The 14,832-nt window shown below is 41.3% G+C and overlaps 1 protein-coding gene across 1 annotated transcript in view; it reads right to left on the bottom strand.

The window, feature by feature from the left end:
* nkain2 (sodium/potassium transporting ATPase interacting 2) overlaps positions 1-14,832 on the bottom strand; it is a 90,248-nt gene that overhangs the window by 9,928 nt on the left and 65,488 nt on the right. The window contains exon 5 of the mRNA XM_074614836.1: positions 7,263-7,323. Within this exon, the coding sequence (XP_074470937.1) occupies positions 7,263-7,323 (61 nt within the window). The remainder of the gene's footprint in view (positions 1-7,262; positions 7,324-14,832) is intronic.

The following is a 14,832-nucleotide window of genomic DNA, read 5'->3' as shown; positions in this document are numbered from 1 at the left end:
ATCAGGCAATTACACTAACTAGTTTGTGTATGCCTCATTGACACCATAAATCAAGACACCATAAATTACATACATGAATATGTATGGAGCTGTTGTGTATTCATATCTGTACATCTCATGATGATGAGTAGCCTGTAGTGAATATAGTGCTGCAACACTCCTTTTAAAGGAATAGTTTAACATTTTGGGAAATTCACTTATTTGCTTTGGATACCACTTTCATGTCTCTACCTAAACTCTATGTTTACTGAGGTAATAAATCAAGTGAGAAGTAGGGTCATTTTCTCATAGACTTCTATACAATCAGACTTATTTTTGCAACCAAATTAGTCACCCCCTGCTGGCTATTAGAAATAATGCAAGTTTAAGGTTTTTCCGCATTGGCTTCACTTTTCAGACTGGTCCGTACACAAAATATGAATCTACAGCCAGCCTAGCATAAAGACTGGAAACAGGGTGAAACAGCTAGCCTGACTCTGTCCAAACATAACATGTTTAATTCTTCCATAAAACAAAATGTAAAAACCCTTTGAGTTTTTACATACTTCTTGGCTTTCAGTACGCAATTCGATTTAAAACCGTAAGTTTGTAATTTTTTGATTTGAGTTTTTTGTACACATCAAACAAACAAAATACGAAGTCTTTATGTTAAGCTAAGCTAACCAGCTACTGGCCCTAGTGTCAATAGACAGAAACCAGAGGGGTGTCTTCTCATCTAACTCCCTGCATGAAAGTGAATAAGCGTATTATCCAAAATGTTGTACTGTTCTCTTAACAAAATGCATAACTACGACTTTTAATTGATTTCCAAAGAATAATTGCACTGAAGAAGAAACATTTTATCAGTGTAGACTTTTAGCATTAAAAGGATTTGTCTTGTTTTTAATCACGTTTTCAAGAGCCACTCAAGTCTACGGATCAATGCATCTGTCCTCACGTACGTTTCTTGTTCTTTTAATTCTGTTGAAGTTGTGTAAAATTTCATTATAAGCCACCACGTCTTGGCTGCGAGTTTCCACACTTCTCTCTTAATCCTCTTAATGCATTCATGTGAAATTGTGATTACGCCACACAACGGGACAGCAGATGATCTTCTTTGTCTATCAGCAGTTTTCCTGGACTGCTGCAATACTGTGATACTTTACGATCATTCGGCTCATTATGGTTGTTCAGTCAGACAATGCGGAGACATTGCCATGCGCTCGCTGTGCTCCTTCTTTGTGTGGATCCTTCTGTGGAAGAATGGCCTGGTGTGAACGGTGTAAGGGTTTCCTGCTGATTCATGCTGCAGTCAAATAGTCTCAGCAGAGTTTCTGCCATGCTTGACCCTTTGAACGCGAGAGGAAATGGAGCCTCTAACCTTCAGTCAGTGTGCTGCCTATCAAGCTGTAGCGACACAATTTAAAAATTCATATTTGTTATTCATAAGGTGCAGGCTTGTCCAATGAGCACTTAAAGGACCAGTGTGTAGCATTCCAGGGATCTATTAGCAGAAATAGAATATAATATTCATAGCTATGTTTTCATTAATGTATAATCACCTGAAACTACGAATTGTTGTGTTTTCTCGTTAGCTTAGAATGAGCCCTTCATATCTACACAGGGAGCTCGTCCTCTTGACGGAGTCCGCAATGTTGCTCCGCCATGTTTCTACAGTAGCAAAGAAAGGACAAACCAAACACTGGCTCTAGTGAGAGCCTTTCACATTCTTATGTTACCTGAAGGCCACCGTAGTTCTCCGACATGCTTGTGAAATTGCGATAATGTGAGTGCAAAACCGTGGTACCGCCAGCCACCGTCTGACTTCTGTTGCTCCTAAGGTAGTGTTATTATGGTAAGGATGGCGTCTGAGCGAGGTGAACGGCGTTACCACAGTTTTGCACTCGGCAGCTCACGATACCGCAGTCTTGGAAAGGGAGGAGTGAGCGGAGGGGTACTCAGTTGGTTGCAATCTGCAACTACACACCACAAGATGCTGCCACATCCTACACACTGTCCCTTTAAGAACATGAACAATTCTCACCAGAAGCCAGAAACTGCGGTCAAAATATTGTAAATCATTGTTTGTATTTGGTTATTTTCCAGTTGTGTGTTCACTATTGACTACTGATCGACTGATTGTACAAAGCTTGCAGTCTTAGGGTTTGTATGTGCATCTGTAGGCGTGTTGTTCATATGTGCATGTTTGACAAGAATCTGTCTGACACATTCAAGGAGCTGCGAGACAGATAAGACTCACTATAATGATTAATCTCCCACACACAGACACAACCACACACCTATATACACACACTTCAACACGCGCACACACACATAGTACTCATTCACACATGCACAGAATAATTATGAGCGTAATTAGCTTTCTCAGCAACTCAAACTCTTCATTGGTCCTCAGTGAGTATTAGCTTCTTCACCCAAGGCACATTTCCCTACAAAGCTCCCTGATTATTGTTTAGTCTCCCAGACTGCATTAACGCGCAGCACTTTTCCACAGCCACATTCGGGACTCACGGCTCGGCAACACAGAGATTAGAATGAATCCCAAAAAATCATTCTGGAGAAAATTATCTGCTCGTCACATGAAAATGATGTATGTGACATGACGCCGCCGCTGCGTACATATTCATTAAGGCTTAATAGTGGCCTGAAACCTCAATTTGAATCCGGAGTCCGTCTGATAACATTTGTCCCTTGAGAAGAAGTGTGAAAATCACTTGTGTTGCTTTCAGTGTTATCGCCCATTGGTGTGCAGTTTGCACGCTTTCCCCATCTCTGCCTGCTTTTGTTTCCACCCAGAGTCCAAAGATTTAAAATTGAGGTGAACTGGAAGCTCTAAATTGTCTTTAGGTGTGAAAGTGAGTGTGAATGTGTTTGTCTACATGTGTTATCCCTGTGATAGACTGGCGACCTGTCCTTGCCCAATGCATGCTAGGCTCCAGCTCCCAAAACACTTTTTAACAGCACAAGCAGCTTACCAAACGGAAGAATAGATGGTTAGGTGATGATGCATGATGGTTGAAATCGGTCTGAATTTGTTAAACCTCCTCAAAACTTTGTTGTGTGTTTCTTTATAACATTAAATATTCATGAGTAAATAAGATTTAAGGTTAAAGTTTGGGAAGAATATTCTGGTGTATTATTTATTGAGGGCTTAACACTCAAAAACTCAACTAACGTGCTTCATTGGGACTGTGTCGATGTGGTTCGATCAGATTAGATTGACAGTGCTGGCAACATGCAGCAAACAACCAAACAACTGTCATTATGTTTAGATTCAAATGTTGCTTAACCCATTTGGTGCATGAAATATTGTCCATTGTGACATCATATTTTCCAAACCAGGGAGGAATGCAAGGTCAAAAACAAAAATACAAAAATCTTTCATGTGAAACAACCAAAACTGTTCTAACTTTTGTAGAAATAGTGTGTTTTGTTGGACTCCATCCCTCATAGTAAGGAGCTGATAAAATAGGTTTTCATGGCCTTTAAGCAAACAACGTGATCTACTTGTCATATTTTGCTGCTGCCTTGGGCAGAAGCCACCGGCTTTTTGCGTAGTATCTTGACGCAGAAGGTTCGAGCGTGGTCAATGTTGTGTAACAGTCGCGTTTAACATTGTAACACGTGGTTAACTTTGTAAAATAAGTATGCTTGTAATGCAACATAAGCTATGGAAGTAACTTAAAAAACGTTATTATATACATCCTAAGCATCTAGGAGCAGTGGACTGCTGTCATGCAAGCAGGAGGAGCCGAGGATCTAACCGCCAACCAAGGACGACCCGCTCTAACCCCTGAGCCACAGTCGGCCATCGTCATGTGACTCATGGTACATGTCCACAGGCTCCGTCCTTTCCACGCTTCCCATTCATTGTCTATGTAAGCAGCCGTGCAATGCATTCTGGCGGCGCGATTCGAGAGACGGGGCGTCATGTTGGCCGCTCCTCATTTGCATAAAGTTGCGGTCTAGGCTACTTTATGCAAATCAGGGGGGTCCGGCGTGACTCGCCGCCTCTGGAAATTCTCTAGAAACTTTTCAACTAAACGTTGTCGATCTAAAATAAAGACACACATTTTGGTAAACTATTTTCATATAAGATATAAGAGAAGAAAGTTTCCAAATGAGCTGCCCTGTTGGTTCCGGTTTGAAAGCTGCAGCAGCCCACGAGAGAAACGTTCATCCAATCTGCTGTCCAGTGTCTAGTGGTAGCTAATCAAGCGTCCAATGCTTGGAAGTGAGGCGATCCCTTGCGATAAAAAACGCCACATGTGGACCATCAGTGATGGCTTTAAACTGGAGTTAGTTCAAAGCCTGTTGTAATTTTAAGTTTCTGCCTAAGATTTCAGTTTTTACAGTGAAGATAAGAATGATTTAACAAGCAACATTTTAGGTCACAGAGCACATGAACTCTCACATGGATACGCAGCATACTCCTCTAGCTCTGTCTCATCTGAATTTGTTGTTTAGTTCTAACAAGCTCTCTCTCAGGGTGCAAAACAGCCTCGAGAGCCAAGGGCCAAAATACAACAGTTAAGCAGAGGCCAAATAATAACTGTTAGACATTAATTATTTAGACACGGAACAAGTGGCATTTTAGGTTTCCTGTCATCACAAAGCTTATTAAAATGCAGTGTTAAAAAAAACTCTCAGCTCAAAATAGCCCCTGATACTCAATTATACTCCATAAAAGTGAGATAAATACAGTGTTACATCACTTCTAACTGTTTTTTTAACTTTAACAATGAGATGATTTAATATTTATCTGTGACCTCAGTGAACACAGAGGTCGTGTTGTCACATGAAGCACCTTTAGAGACTTGGTATGAGGTGCTGACCTGCAGTTTTATAACAAATGGAAATAATTTCAATCCCCTATCTGCTTTGGACAGGAAAAACAGAAAAACTTGTCTACTCTCAGCGCTTCAACTATTTCTTCTGATCCAGTCTGCATTTATCACCTATCAATATTTATGTGATAGCAAACACCACCCTCAAATCAGTGTTGAATAAGACATGCTTGTGTATTGATCCTCCCGCAGCTGCGTCTACTTTAATGGAATAACTAAACTGACGGCCTCAGGTAAATGGGCTCATTTAAGTTAATGCTCACAGGCAGGCGCTGCATTCAAAATACAACAATCGCAGAATCAACTTGTTGATTTGCCTCATTTCCCTCATCTATTACCGGTATTATGCTTCAAATGCAATTCATTTAGACTGTCTAAATGGCGGTCCATGTGGCCTTTTACTGTAGACTTCCCAATCAACGTGGTTGTATTGATGAATTGATGCATTGATAAAAGACTGAATAAAGAGAAATGGTGTATGAATGGATGGGTGAACATGCGGTGTTGGTCTTTCCCTCCTTATCCTTTTCGACTGTTGCTTGGTGAAGTGGTGGGTAGGCCGACGTGGGAGAGACGTATGAAAGGGAACTTTGATCGAGCATGAAACTCCTCATCCTTCACACACACACACTCTCTCTCGTCTCTTTCTCTGTGTCGCTGTAAACGAATGAGCCTGGCTGCAAAAGCTGGAGGCTACAGGTTTCACTTTGAATTGTGTCAATAAAGGCCCTCGGTCCAAGATGGCTTCATTTAAACCTGCTGTTTAGTTACGGATATAGTAAACAAGAAGACACGCCAGGAAATGGGGATGAAGAGAAAACAGAGGAACAGATTGAATTTACTTCACAAGTCTGACTAAACGAAAACCACCTGGACCTACTCTACCAAATATATTCCAAATTGACCAATCATGAAAATGATCCAATCATAGCTTAGCAACCAAGCACAGCAGGTTATGTCAAGCTTTCCAAACATATCGAAGCAGCGTGCATGGGGCTGTAGTAAGAGCGATACTTGACATTTAAAGAGTTGGGCAGGTGATGCATTTTTTTGACCTTTCCAAAACTAAAAAAACACAAGAGCAAAGGTATAAGGAATGGATTTAACAGTGTGTTTGGTCTGCTGAGCTGCACATGTTAGCGTATCCTGCCAACTCGCTTACTACCCACAGGAGTAACTTAACCCCGTGTTACTTCCAAGGCGAAGAAGTACTTCTTACTACGCCATTTTGTGAGGTTACAGGTTACACGTTAAAAAAAGCACAGTTCATGATAGCTCATCTAACGGTCTGAAATACTAGTCTGATACAACATTTTTCCTTATCATACTCACAAAAGTGGGACTAACTAGCTCTACACGGCAATGATGGAACATTTTTGTTTCTTTTTTTCCATGTCTTCTGCATCAACTAGTGAGGATGCTGGGATTTGTTGAATTATTAAAGACCTGAGTATTGATAAGCTCCGACATTATAGGTTCTTTTATCAGTACTTTTTAAAGTTTTGGTGTAATTTATTACGACGCTGCCGCATCTCCTCTGCTCTCTGTGTCGTAAAAAAAACAATACTTAATCAATACACCTGTTCAACAAGCCTAACCATGACGTAAACATGAAGAAAAGTGATATTTCAATCTGCTCTGTCCGCAGTCTCTCATCCTCCGCCGCTATGTTTTACACAAGCACAGCGCGTTAGCTCGGCTAATAGCGAATTGTTGCAAACAAGCTAAAACATGTATGCCTCCGCCAACCAGTCAAGTTGCAGCTTACATCCATGTCTGTTCAAAATATCATCACTTCATCATTTTATCCTGTTAGACATTTGTGTGAAATTGTCATAATTAGCATATGAATACTTTAGTTATGGCCAAAAATGTGTGTTGTGAGGTCACAGTGACCACCAAATTCTAATCACTTCCTCCTTGAGTCCAAGTGGATATTACCTATATATATACAGGCGTACCTGAGATATCATGTTCACATTAATGGACGGGATGGACGGACAGGCACCCGAAAACATAAAAAGCAATTATTTAGGAATGAAAAATAAATGACAAGCGTATCGAACCAATAAGGAGTATCGATAAGAGTAGTACTATCGATAAAATCCTAATGATACCCAACCCTAGTGACTAGAAATGAGACGGTATCTTTTTTCTACCACAGTCTGAAATCAAGGACGCATTGTGTCAAAAATTACCAAGAACTTTGATAGTAAAGATGCTTCCGTTATAACTGTAAACTGCAGTGCCCGGATACAATGGAAAGGCATGGCAACAATGGTGCAGTTTAGCGAAAACTTAATAGATTGAGAAACAGTTACCTTTACTGCAGGATGAATGTGGATGTCACATTTTTTAGCTTTTGGTGCTTGAAAATGTGTGTGTGTACATGCACGTGTGTGAGTGTGCACTTACAGCTATCCTCTTCTTCTGAGATGAGCTTGACCACATAGCAGGCGTAGATAAACCCCATCAACTATAGAGACAAAGAAAGCAGCAGACACATTCAATTATTCTTCTGGGTAAGACAGACAGACAGACAGAAATACAGATAGATAACAGAGAAAGCATGCACAGTGAACAAATTGCTGGAACAGAGAGGGGAAACAGGTGTTGGTGTAAGTGGAGCAGAACAGCTCTGTGGTATTTTGCTTCAAAATAGAGCACTTGAATCAATGGACACACACACACACACATACACACACATACACACAGGGTGACTGTCTGGTATCTCCAATGACAACCTCAAGGTTAGCTTAAATTGTCATGGTTTCCCAGCTGTATTGACACTATTTTAATACACATCCTCAAAACATACAACTATATATATATATATATATAAAAAAAAGAATTGTCACAATGTCTCCATCATGGCGCTGTGGCTAAACATTAGTGAGATTGTCATCACTGAAATTGAATTTTCAGCTCCCCCGTATTGCTCCGGTGTTGCGATGTCAAGGTAGATAGTTCCGTATTGGTTGCTATTGTCAAAATGAAAACCTCACCGCCGCCGCCGCCGCCCACTCTGACAGGCCTTTGTTGTGCCGGGCTTGTAACTAAACGCAGCTCACATTGTTCTCTCTCATGGTCTTGAAGCCATTCACAAAGCTGAAAACAATAACGGCCGCAGATCCATCCATCCATCCATCTTCAACCGCTTATCCGGGATCGGGTCGCGGGGGCAACAGCTCCAGCAGGGGACCCCAAACTTCCCTTTCCCGGGCCACATTAACCAGCTCTGACTGGGGGATCCCGAGGCGTTCCCAGGCCAGAGTAGAGATATAATCTCTCCATCTAGTCCTGGGTCTTCCCCGTGGTCTCCTCCCAGCTGGTCGTGCCTGGAACACCTCCCAAGGGAGGCGCCCAGGAGGCATCCGTGCTAGATGCCCGAACCACCTCAACTGGTTCCTTTCGACGCAAAGGAGCAAGGACTCTACTCCGAGTCCCTCACGGATGACTGAGCTTCTTACCCTATCTCTAAGGGAGACGCCAGCCACCCTCCTGAGGAAACCCATTTCGGCCGCTTGCACCCGCGACCTCGTTCTTTCGGTCATGACCCAACCCTCATGACCATAGGTGAGAGTAGGAACGAAGATTGAACGGTAGATCGAGAGCTTTGCCTTCCGGCTCAGCTCTCTTTTCGTCACAACGGTGCGGTAAAGCGAATGCAATACCGCCCCTGCTGCTCCGATTCTCCGACCAATCTCACGTTCCATCGTCCCCTCACTCGCGAACAAGACCCCGAGATACTTAAACTCCTTCACTTGGGGTAAGGACTCATTCCCTACCCGGAGTAGGCAAACCACCGGTTTCCTGCTGAGAACCATGGCCTCAGATTTAGAGGTGCAGATTGAGCAATAAAAGGGGGCTGCAGTGATGTGTGTGTGTGATGCAATTGCTACAAAAAAAGATGGCATTAAACACGTCTGTGTGTGTGTGTAGTGTAGTGTTTAGACAGTGATATAGCAGTCCACACTAGCAGAACACCTTTGCTCTCTGATCTGCTCTTCCATTGGCTGTCTGTTTCCAAGGCGACCTGTAGGAGGTGGCTGATTGGAGTGAAGACGCAGGAAGGTGCAGTCAATGTAAGGTCGGCTTTTAAGTGACCTTATTACCCCGCCAACGATGGAGGAGGACAGGGAGAAAGAAGAGGAAGACGCAGGCAGGCAGTGATGGATGTATATGTGTTTGTATGAGGCATTATAACCCAGAATAAAGAGGTTCAAAGGAGGATTTAAGTGTAAGAAAAAATGACATTGACCTGGTTTGGTATTCTATTGACTACATGGACACATGCCAGCAAACACACACACACACACACAAGCACGAAAATACACAGCGCAAATGTGAGCAACGACATTTGAGATTCAGAGTGTATCTCAAGGTCTTGACCTCATTTAAGCTAAATAATGTTCAGCTCCCAAAGCACCTCTCTCCTCCCTCCTTTTTCTCATACTTTCTCCCTCTCTTTGCTATTTCCTTTCTGCATCTGCTCCTCTCTCTCTTCCTCCATTATCTCCATTTCTTTCCTTCCTTTTCTTTATTTCCCCCTCCTTACTTCTCTCTCTGACAAGTACATGAGTCATAGAAATATAGTGTTTTGCTCAGTAGGGGATGGGGGATTTAATGAAAGCTGAGGGAAAACACCGGAAGTAGACAATGCTGTAGTATCAGCGTGGGGGATCAACGGTGATGAGAAAATCAATCTGGATAACATAGGAGGCTTTATGTATTGGAAATGCCTCGAAAATTAAAATTAATAAACTTTACTGCAAATTCTCAGTTGTCACCGCCATTGACAGCAGAATACTTTTATTTTGAAAGATGACCTCAAGCCACACTGACTTGCCTCTCCTGTCCGCTGTCACTCCAGCTAAAATGATTCACTGTCAGTATTCACTTAAAGGACACTTTTAATGCTACAAAGTCAAAATGATGTTTAAAAGACTTTCAGGAGTTTGGGGAGTTTTTGCAGTAAAAGCTGAACCGGAGCCCGTTCTGTCTTCTGTAGGCTCATTGCCTCCGAAAATGACTTTTGGGTGCAGTTTTGTTAGTACCGCTGAACAGAGTGCAGAGAGCCGTGCCGCCCTGCAATAGAGAACATTTGATCAGCTGTGACAGGGCGCGATGCTCTGCACATCAATATCCTGTTAATATTCTGGATACTCAAGTATTCTGTTTTGGTGTTGCTGCATGTAAACATAATATCCTGTTTACAATAAGTCTGATTTGATCTGTGAAGGAACCCAAATAAGATAGTCGGGGGGGTGCCAATATTAGCTATGGGGTTGTGACGTGAGTGCGTCTTATCTTGTTTATTGTTGAGTTCTGGGTCTGAGTGGGTTTGGTGCCTGCAGTTATATTCAGACTATCCTGCTGTTCGTGAGCCCTGAACACTTAAATTTCTATCATTTTGCTGGGCTAAAAAGTTCTCCCATAAAATGTTATATCTAAAGTACACAATAAAATCTCCTACAAGAGATGTTGTTATGACTAAGATTAAGATCGAAAACAACCAAACAACCATCCACATCTCTCAGCCCACAACGCTGTACACCGACCTTGAATGTAACTTTAATGATTTATTTTCTAGTCTACAATATTTTACTCACAGTGACTCATGCGGTGAAGCTCACAGCATTCAGATTATTATATTGACAGAAAGTGAAATGAGAAAGCTACGATGGGGAAGTGAAAATATTACCATGGGTTGTGTGTTTGGGAAAAAATAATCTCTGAGAATTAATTGATTACTTAATTAGTATTATATATATAATATTATCTGTATTAATTAATTTCAATTGCATTCATAGTTTCCTTTTTTAATTATTTACAACAAAAATCATTCTTAAACTGACACTTCCACTGCTTTCATCTCTTATTGTTTAACTGATAATTCATCCGCTTTCACTGATTACACAGCTGACAATTCACTCAACATGTAGAATTAAATTAACGCTTCAACTTTATTCAGTGCTTACACTTAACCTTCAACTTCTTTCGGCCACTGTCCAATCCTATGTTAGCAACCGTAACTAGGCGCAGGAGGCCTGTAAAGCTTTCAGCGGCGTGTATGGAACCTGCAAGTCCAACAGCAGATATCCTCAAAGTTTAAAGGGGAACGTCGTATATATATCTTTTTGCTTTTCCGAAGCCAAGAACACAAGAGGAGCGATGTCGGATATGGATTAAACAGTGTGGAAGACCTCACTCACAGCTGAATCCATTGAAGATCAACAACAACTCTTCGTTTGCTCCAAGGTAAGACACTAAGAAAATTAGCTAGCTTAGCACGTTGGCAAAAAAAGACGGTTGGATATTCATTATTATAAATTTAGGAGATCAAGCCCACATGCGCTAGCAATATCCTGGTGTGCTTTAAACAAACGGAAAAGCATGATAATTTAGTTTTATATTAGAAAATGAAAGCTACAGAGACTCATAACTAAACTTAGCTATATTGACTTATCCTGTTGTGCAGGAACATTGTTGTTCCTGTATAGATTTGTCCTTCACAAGAGTTGTCAAGACGTGGGGTGTCAGACGCTTGCATTTGGACCGCAAGCTTTTTCCTTAATTTTAATGGCCTTGTCATTCATAATACTCCGCCGACAAATCAGCCTATACTGTATATCTCTCACTGATATCGTTGAAAACGCCACATTGACATACCGGGTGCGAAATCTTGACAGGTCTAGCAACAGTAACCCAGGGGGGAGGGGCTTAGCGATGGGTGAATTGTATTTCGAATGCCACTTCAACTTCTTTCAGTATTTCAACTATCTAAAATGTTGCAATTTTTTTCTGAAGAAAATTCTTCTTTTTCTAGTTTCAAACTATTATGGTGACCGAGCACAGTTTGTGCGTGTGGGTGAGAATAAAATGAGAAATGAGAAAAAGTATTTTAGCTACTCCCCTGTCCTCCTCTTTGTCGTTGTACATATTTCTTCCCTGGTTTGCAGCTTCTGTCTGCATTTGGATGGACTGAACTAAAGTGAGTTGCTCCCAGGTTTCTCAGACAGACACCGGTTCCTTCTTTTCATTTTGTCTGTGGATTAGGGTTACCTGGTTACCGCAGCAACACTGAAGGGTGTTCGCTGTGACGAGTGGAAATGGAAATAGCACCACTTACGCATGGACAGGATCTCTGCCCTGATCAGCCTGACAAGCAATAAATTGTACAACTTCACCACTTCACCTCGCAGAGGCATGTACCTCATTCAGAGCAGAAGCCATTTTAATGGGGTTTTATGTGCACGGTGACACACACTATCCCACGAGGCAGGGAGACCGTCTTTATCCCATTTCTTAAAAATACTGTGTAGCAGGTGTTTGTTGTTTGATAAACTGTAGTTAGTTAAGCAACAGTGAGTCAGCAAAGCCTAGTGGCATTATCTTAAGGCAGAGAAGAGTAATGGTTTGGGTAATAAACTGTCAGGTGAACGTGTTCTTGCATTTCCACAATAATTGACTATAACATTTTTCCCTTTCAGAGCCAGAACAGAATGTTCTGAGCAAATGTTTGCAATGATAATGACTTCAAAGTGGGCTTCCTACACTGCCTCTAGTTTCACAATGTCTTCTCAATTCTTTGTTACCAACTTGGTTTAGCTTCCTAACATTTGCAGGTATTTTTGACCTAATAATGGCGCTACATTGAAAGTTGAACCATCACTTAAGTCTTAAGCATTCATCCTGAGGGCGACATAAATGTGTGCACCAAATTTAATGGCAAGCCGTCCAACAGTTGTCAAGATATTTCGCTCAAAACCACAAATGTGAACTTCACGGTGGCGCCAGAAGAACAGTCAGGAGATCACCAAAGTCATCAGGATACATCATCTGGGGACCATGAATATGTGTACCAAATTTCTTGGCAATCTGTCCAATAGTTGTTGAGATATTTTAGTCTGGACCAAAGTGGTGGACTGACCAACCAACCACAGACAGGTATTGGCATTACTAGAGCCACATGCACTTATCATAGATAACCGAATCCTTCAGGCACTGAAATGAGATCATAATATACAACGGGTACTTGTACTTTTGCATAATAACAAATAAATACATGTAATAATTACATTGGGATTTAAATTGGGCATTGGTTTTCCTTTTTTGGAAACTTTTTGGCACTCCAAACGAAGCCTATTTTGGCAAGGAAAAACTGACAGCCATTTTCAAAGGGGTCCCTTGACCTCTGACCTCCAGATATGTGAATGAAAATGGGTTCTATGGGTACCCACAAGTCTCCCCTTTACAGACATGCCCACTTTATGATAATCACATGCAGTTTGGGACAAGTTATAGTCAAGTCAGCACATTGACACACTGACAGCTGTTGTTGCCTGTTGGGCTTGAGTTTGCCACGCTATGATTCGAGCATATTGTTTTATGCTAAATGCAGTACCTGTGAGGGTTTCTGGACAATATCTGTCATTGTTTTGTGTTGTTAATTGATTTCTAATAATAAATACTGTATATCCATACATTTGTCCACTCCCATGTTGATAAGAATATTTAATACTTGACAAATCTCCCTTTAAGGTACATTTTGAACAGATAAAAAAAATGTGCGATTAATTTACGATCAATCACGATTAACTATGGACAATCAGTATCAAGATATTTAGACTTTACTGAGTTTATTAGAGTGAATGCTTTATCATCAGTGCCTCAAAAAGATCAAGAATCTCATAAAAGTGTAGGGCTACATTTGCCATGTGGCAAAGAAATGTCATTAAACTAAAAAAAGATAACTGACTCATCATTCACGCCTACGATAATCAACTCCCAAATGCTCCCTTAGCAGAGATTCTGATAACACCTGGAAGTTTTGAAAGGAGCTCGGGGAGAAATTAGTTGAATGTCAAACAGCTGGTGTTCGACGAGGAAGGGGAAACCTACAGTGTGTTCTGCATAGTTGGAGACCAAAAAGATTCAGGGGAAGCATCGTGGGAGGAGACCTTTTAGAAAAGCAAGGACAGATGCCATGGGGAAGGCAGTTATAGGTCAGTCACCCGGTGACGTAGTTTGCCCTCCACCACCAAGGAGGAAGGTGAGGTTGCATTTTGCCAAAACAATCGAAGTGGAAAGTGCTGACGCCACTGCATCATCCCCCCCCTCAAGGTTCGTAAAAACTGAATCAGCTCACAGGTTGATGTACGACCAACATTTCAGAAGATCATGGCGTTATTTAGATCCATAATGAATTCATTTCCCTTTCCCTGCATCTTTACACCCACAACCTTCACACCGTTTTATGAGGAATCTTAACTGTAGAGTTGTTTTTTTCGGCCTGTGTGATCATCTCGTTTGTGTTGGATGCATTACTCTATTATGAAAATGTATTCATCTCAAATGAGAGAATCCATTACAGCGGCATCTTTCTACCGCAGATAAATCGTGCTGCGGTGAAGGTGTCACATTCATTGGATTAAATCCGTTATGTGCTGTAGATGCCCACTTAAACTCAAACTAATGTTTGGCTCTCTGCGAATTGTTTGTGAGGGAAATATTTTGTCAGCCAGACAAAGCTGCACTGAAATGCTTTAATGCTACAATCAATAATTACATCCAATCACTTTCATCTTAATTTGTTTGTGCTGTTTGATGATTGTGTAAAACCGCACGCAATTTACAGCAACAACAAATGAATCACAAATTAAGTAAAATCCAGTATCAACATCGCCCACTCTCCAATTTTGCAGCTGCCATTTACCATCCCTTGTTGCGAGCTTTTTCTTTAAATGATTTAGGAAGTTCTTACCTGTCTTAATCTGAAAAAACAAACCAAAAAATGGGAGGTTTAACATATACAGCAAATATGGGATTAGTGCTTCGGAGCACAGCGTTTGCTTTGGCTGACTGACATTCAATTCTCATGCATTGTTCTTTCTCGTGCCTGATCTTTGAAAAACAACTGCTATGAAAACCAATCTTGTCCCAGTGCTGCTTCTATGAATACAATTTGACCCTAACATGACAT

This window comes from Sebastes fasciatus, chromosome 18 (assembly GCF_043250625.1).
Source record: "Sebastes fasciatus isolate fSebFas1 chromosome 18, fSebFas1.pri, whole genome shotgun sequence".
Taxonomy (NCBI): Eukaryota; Metazoa; Chordata; class Actinopteri; order Perciformes; family Sebastidae; genus Sebastes; species Sebastes fasciatus.
The sequence above is the reverse complement of the archived record's forward strand: the minus strand, read 5'-3'. Positions and strand labels throughout refer to the sequence as shown.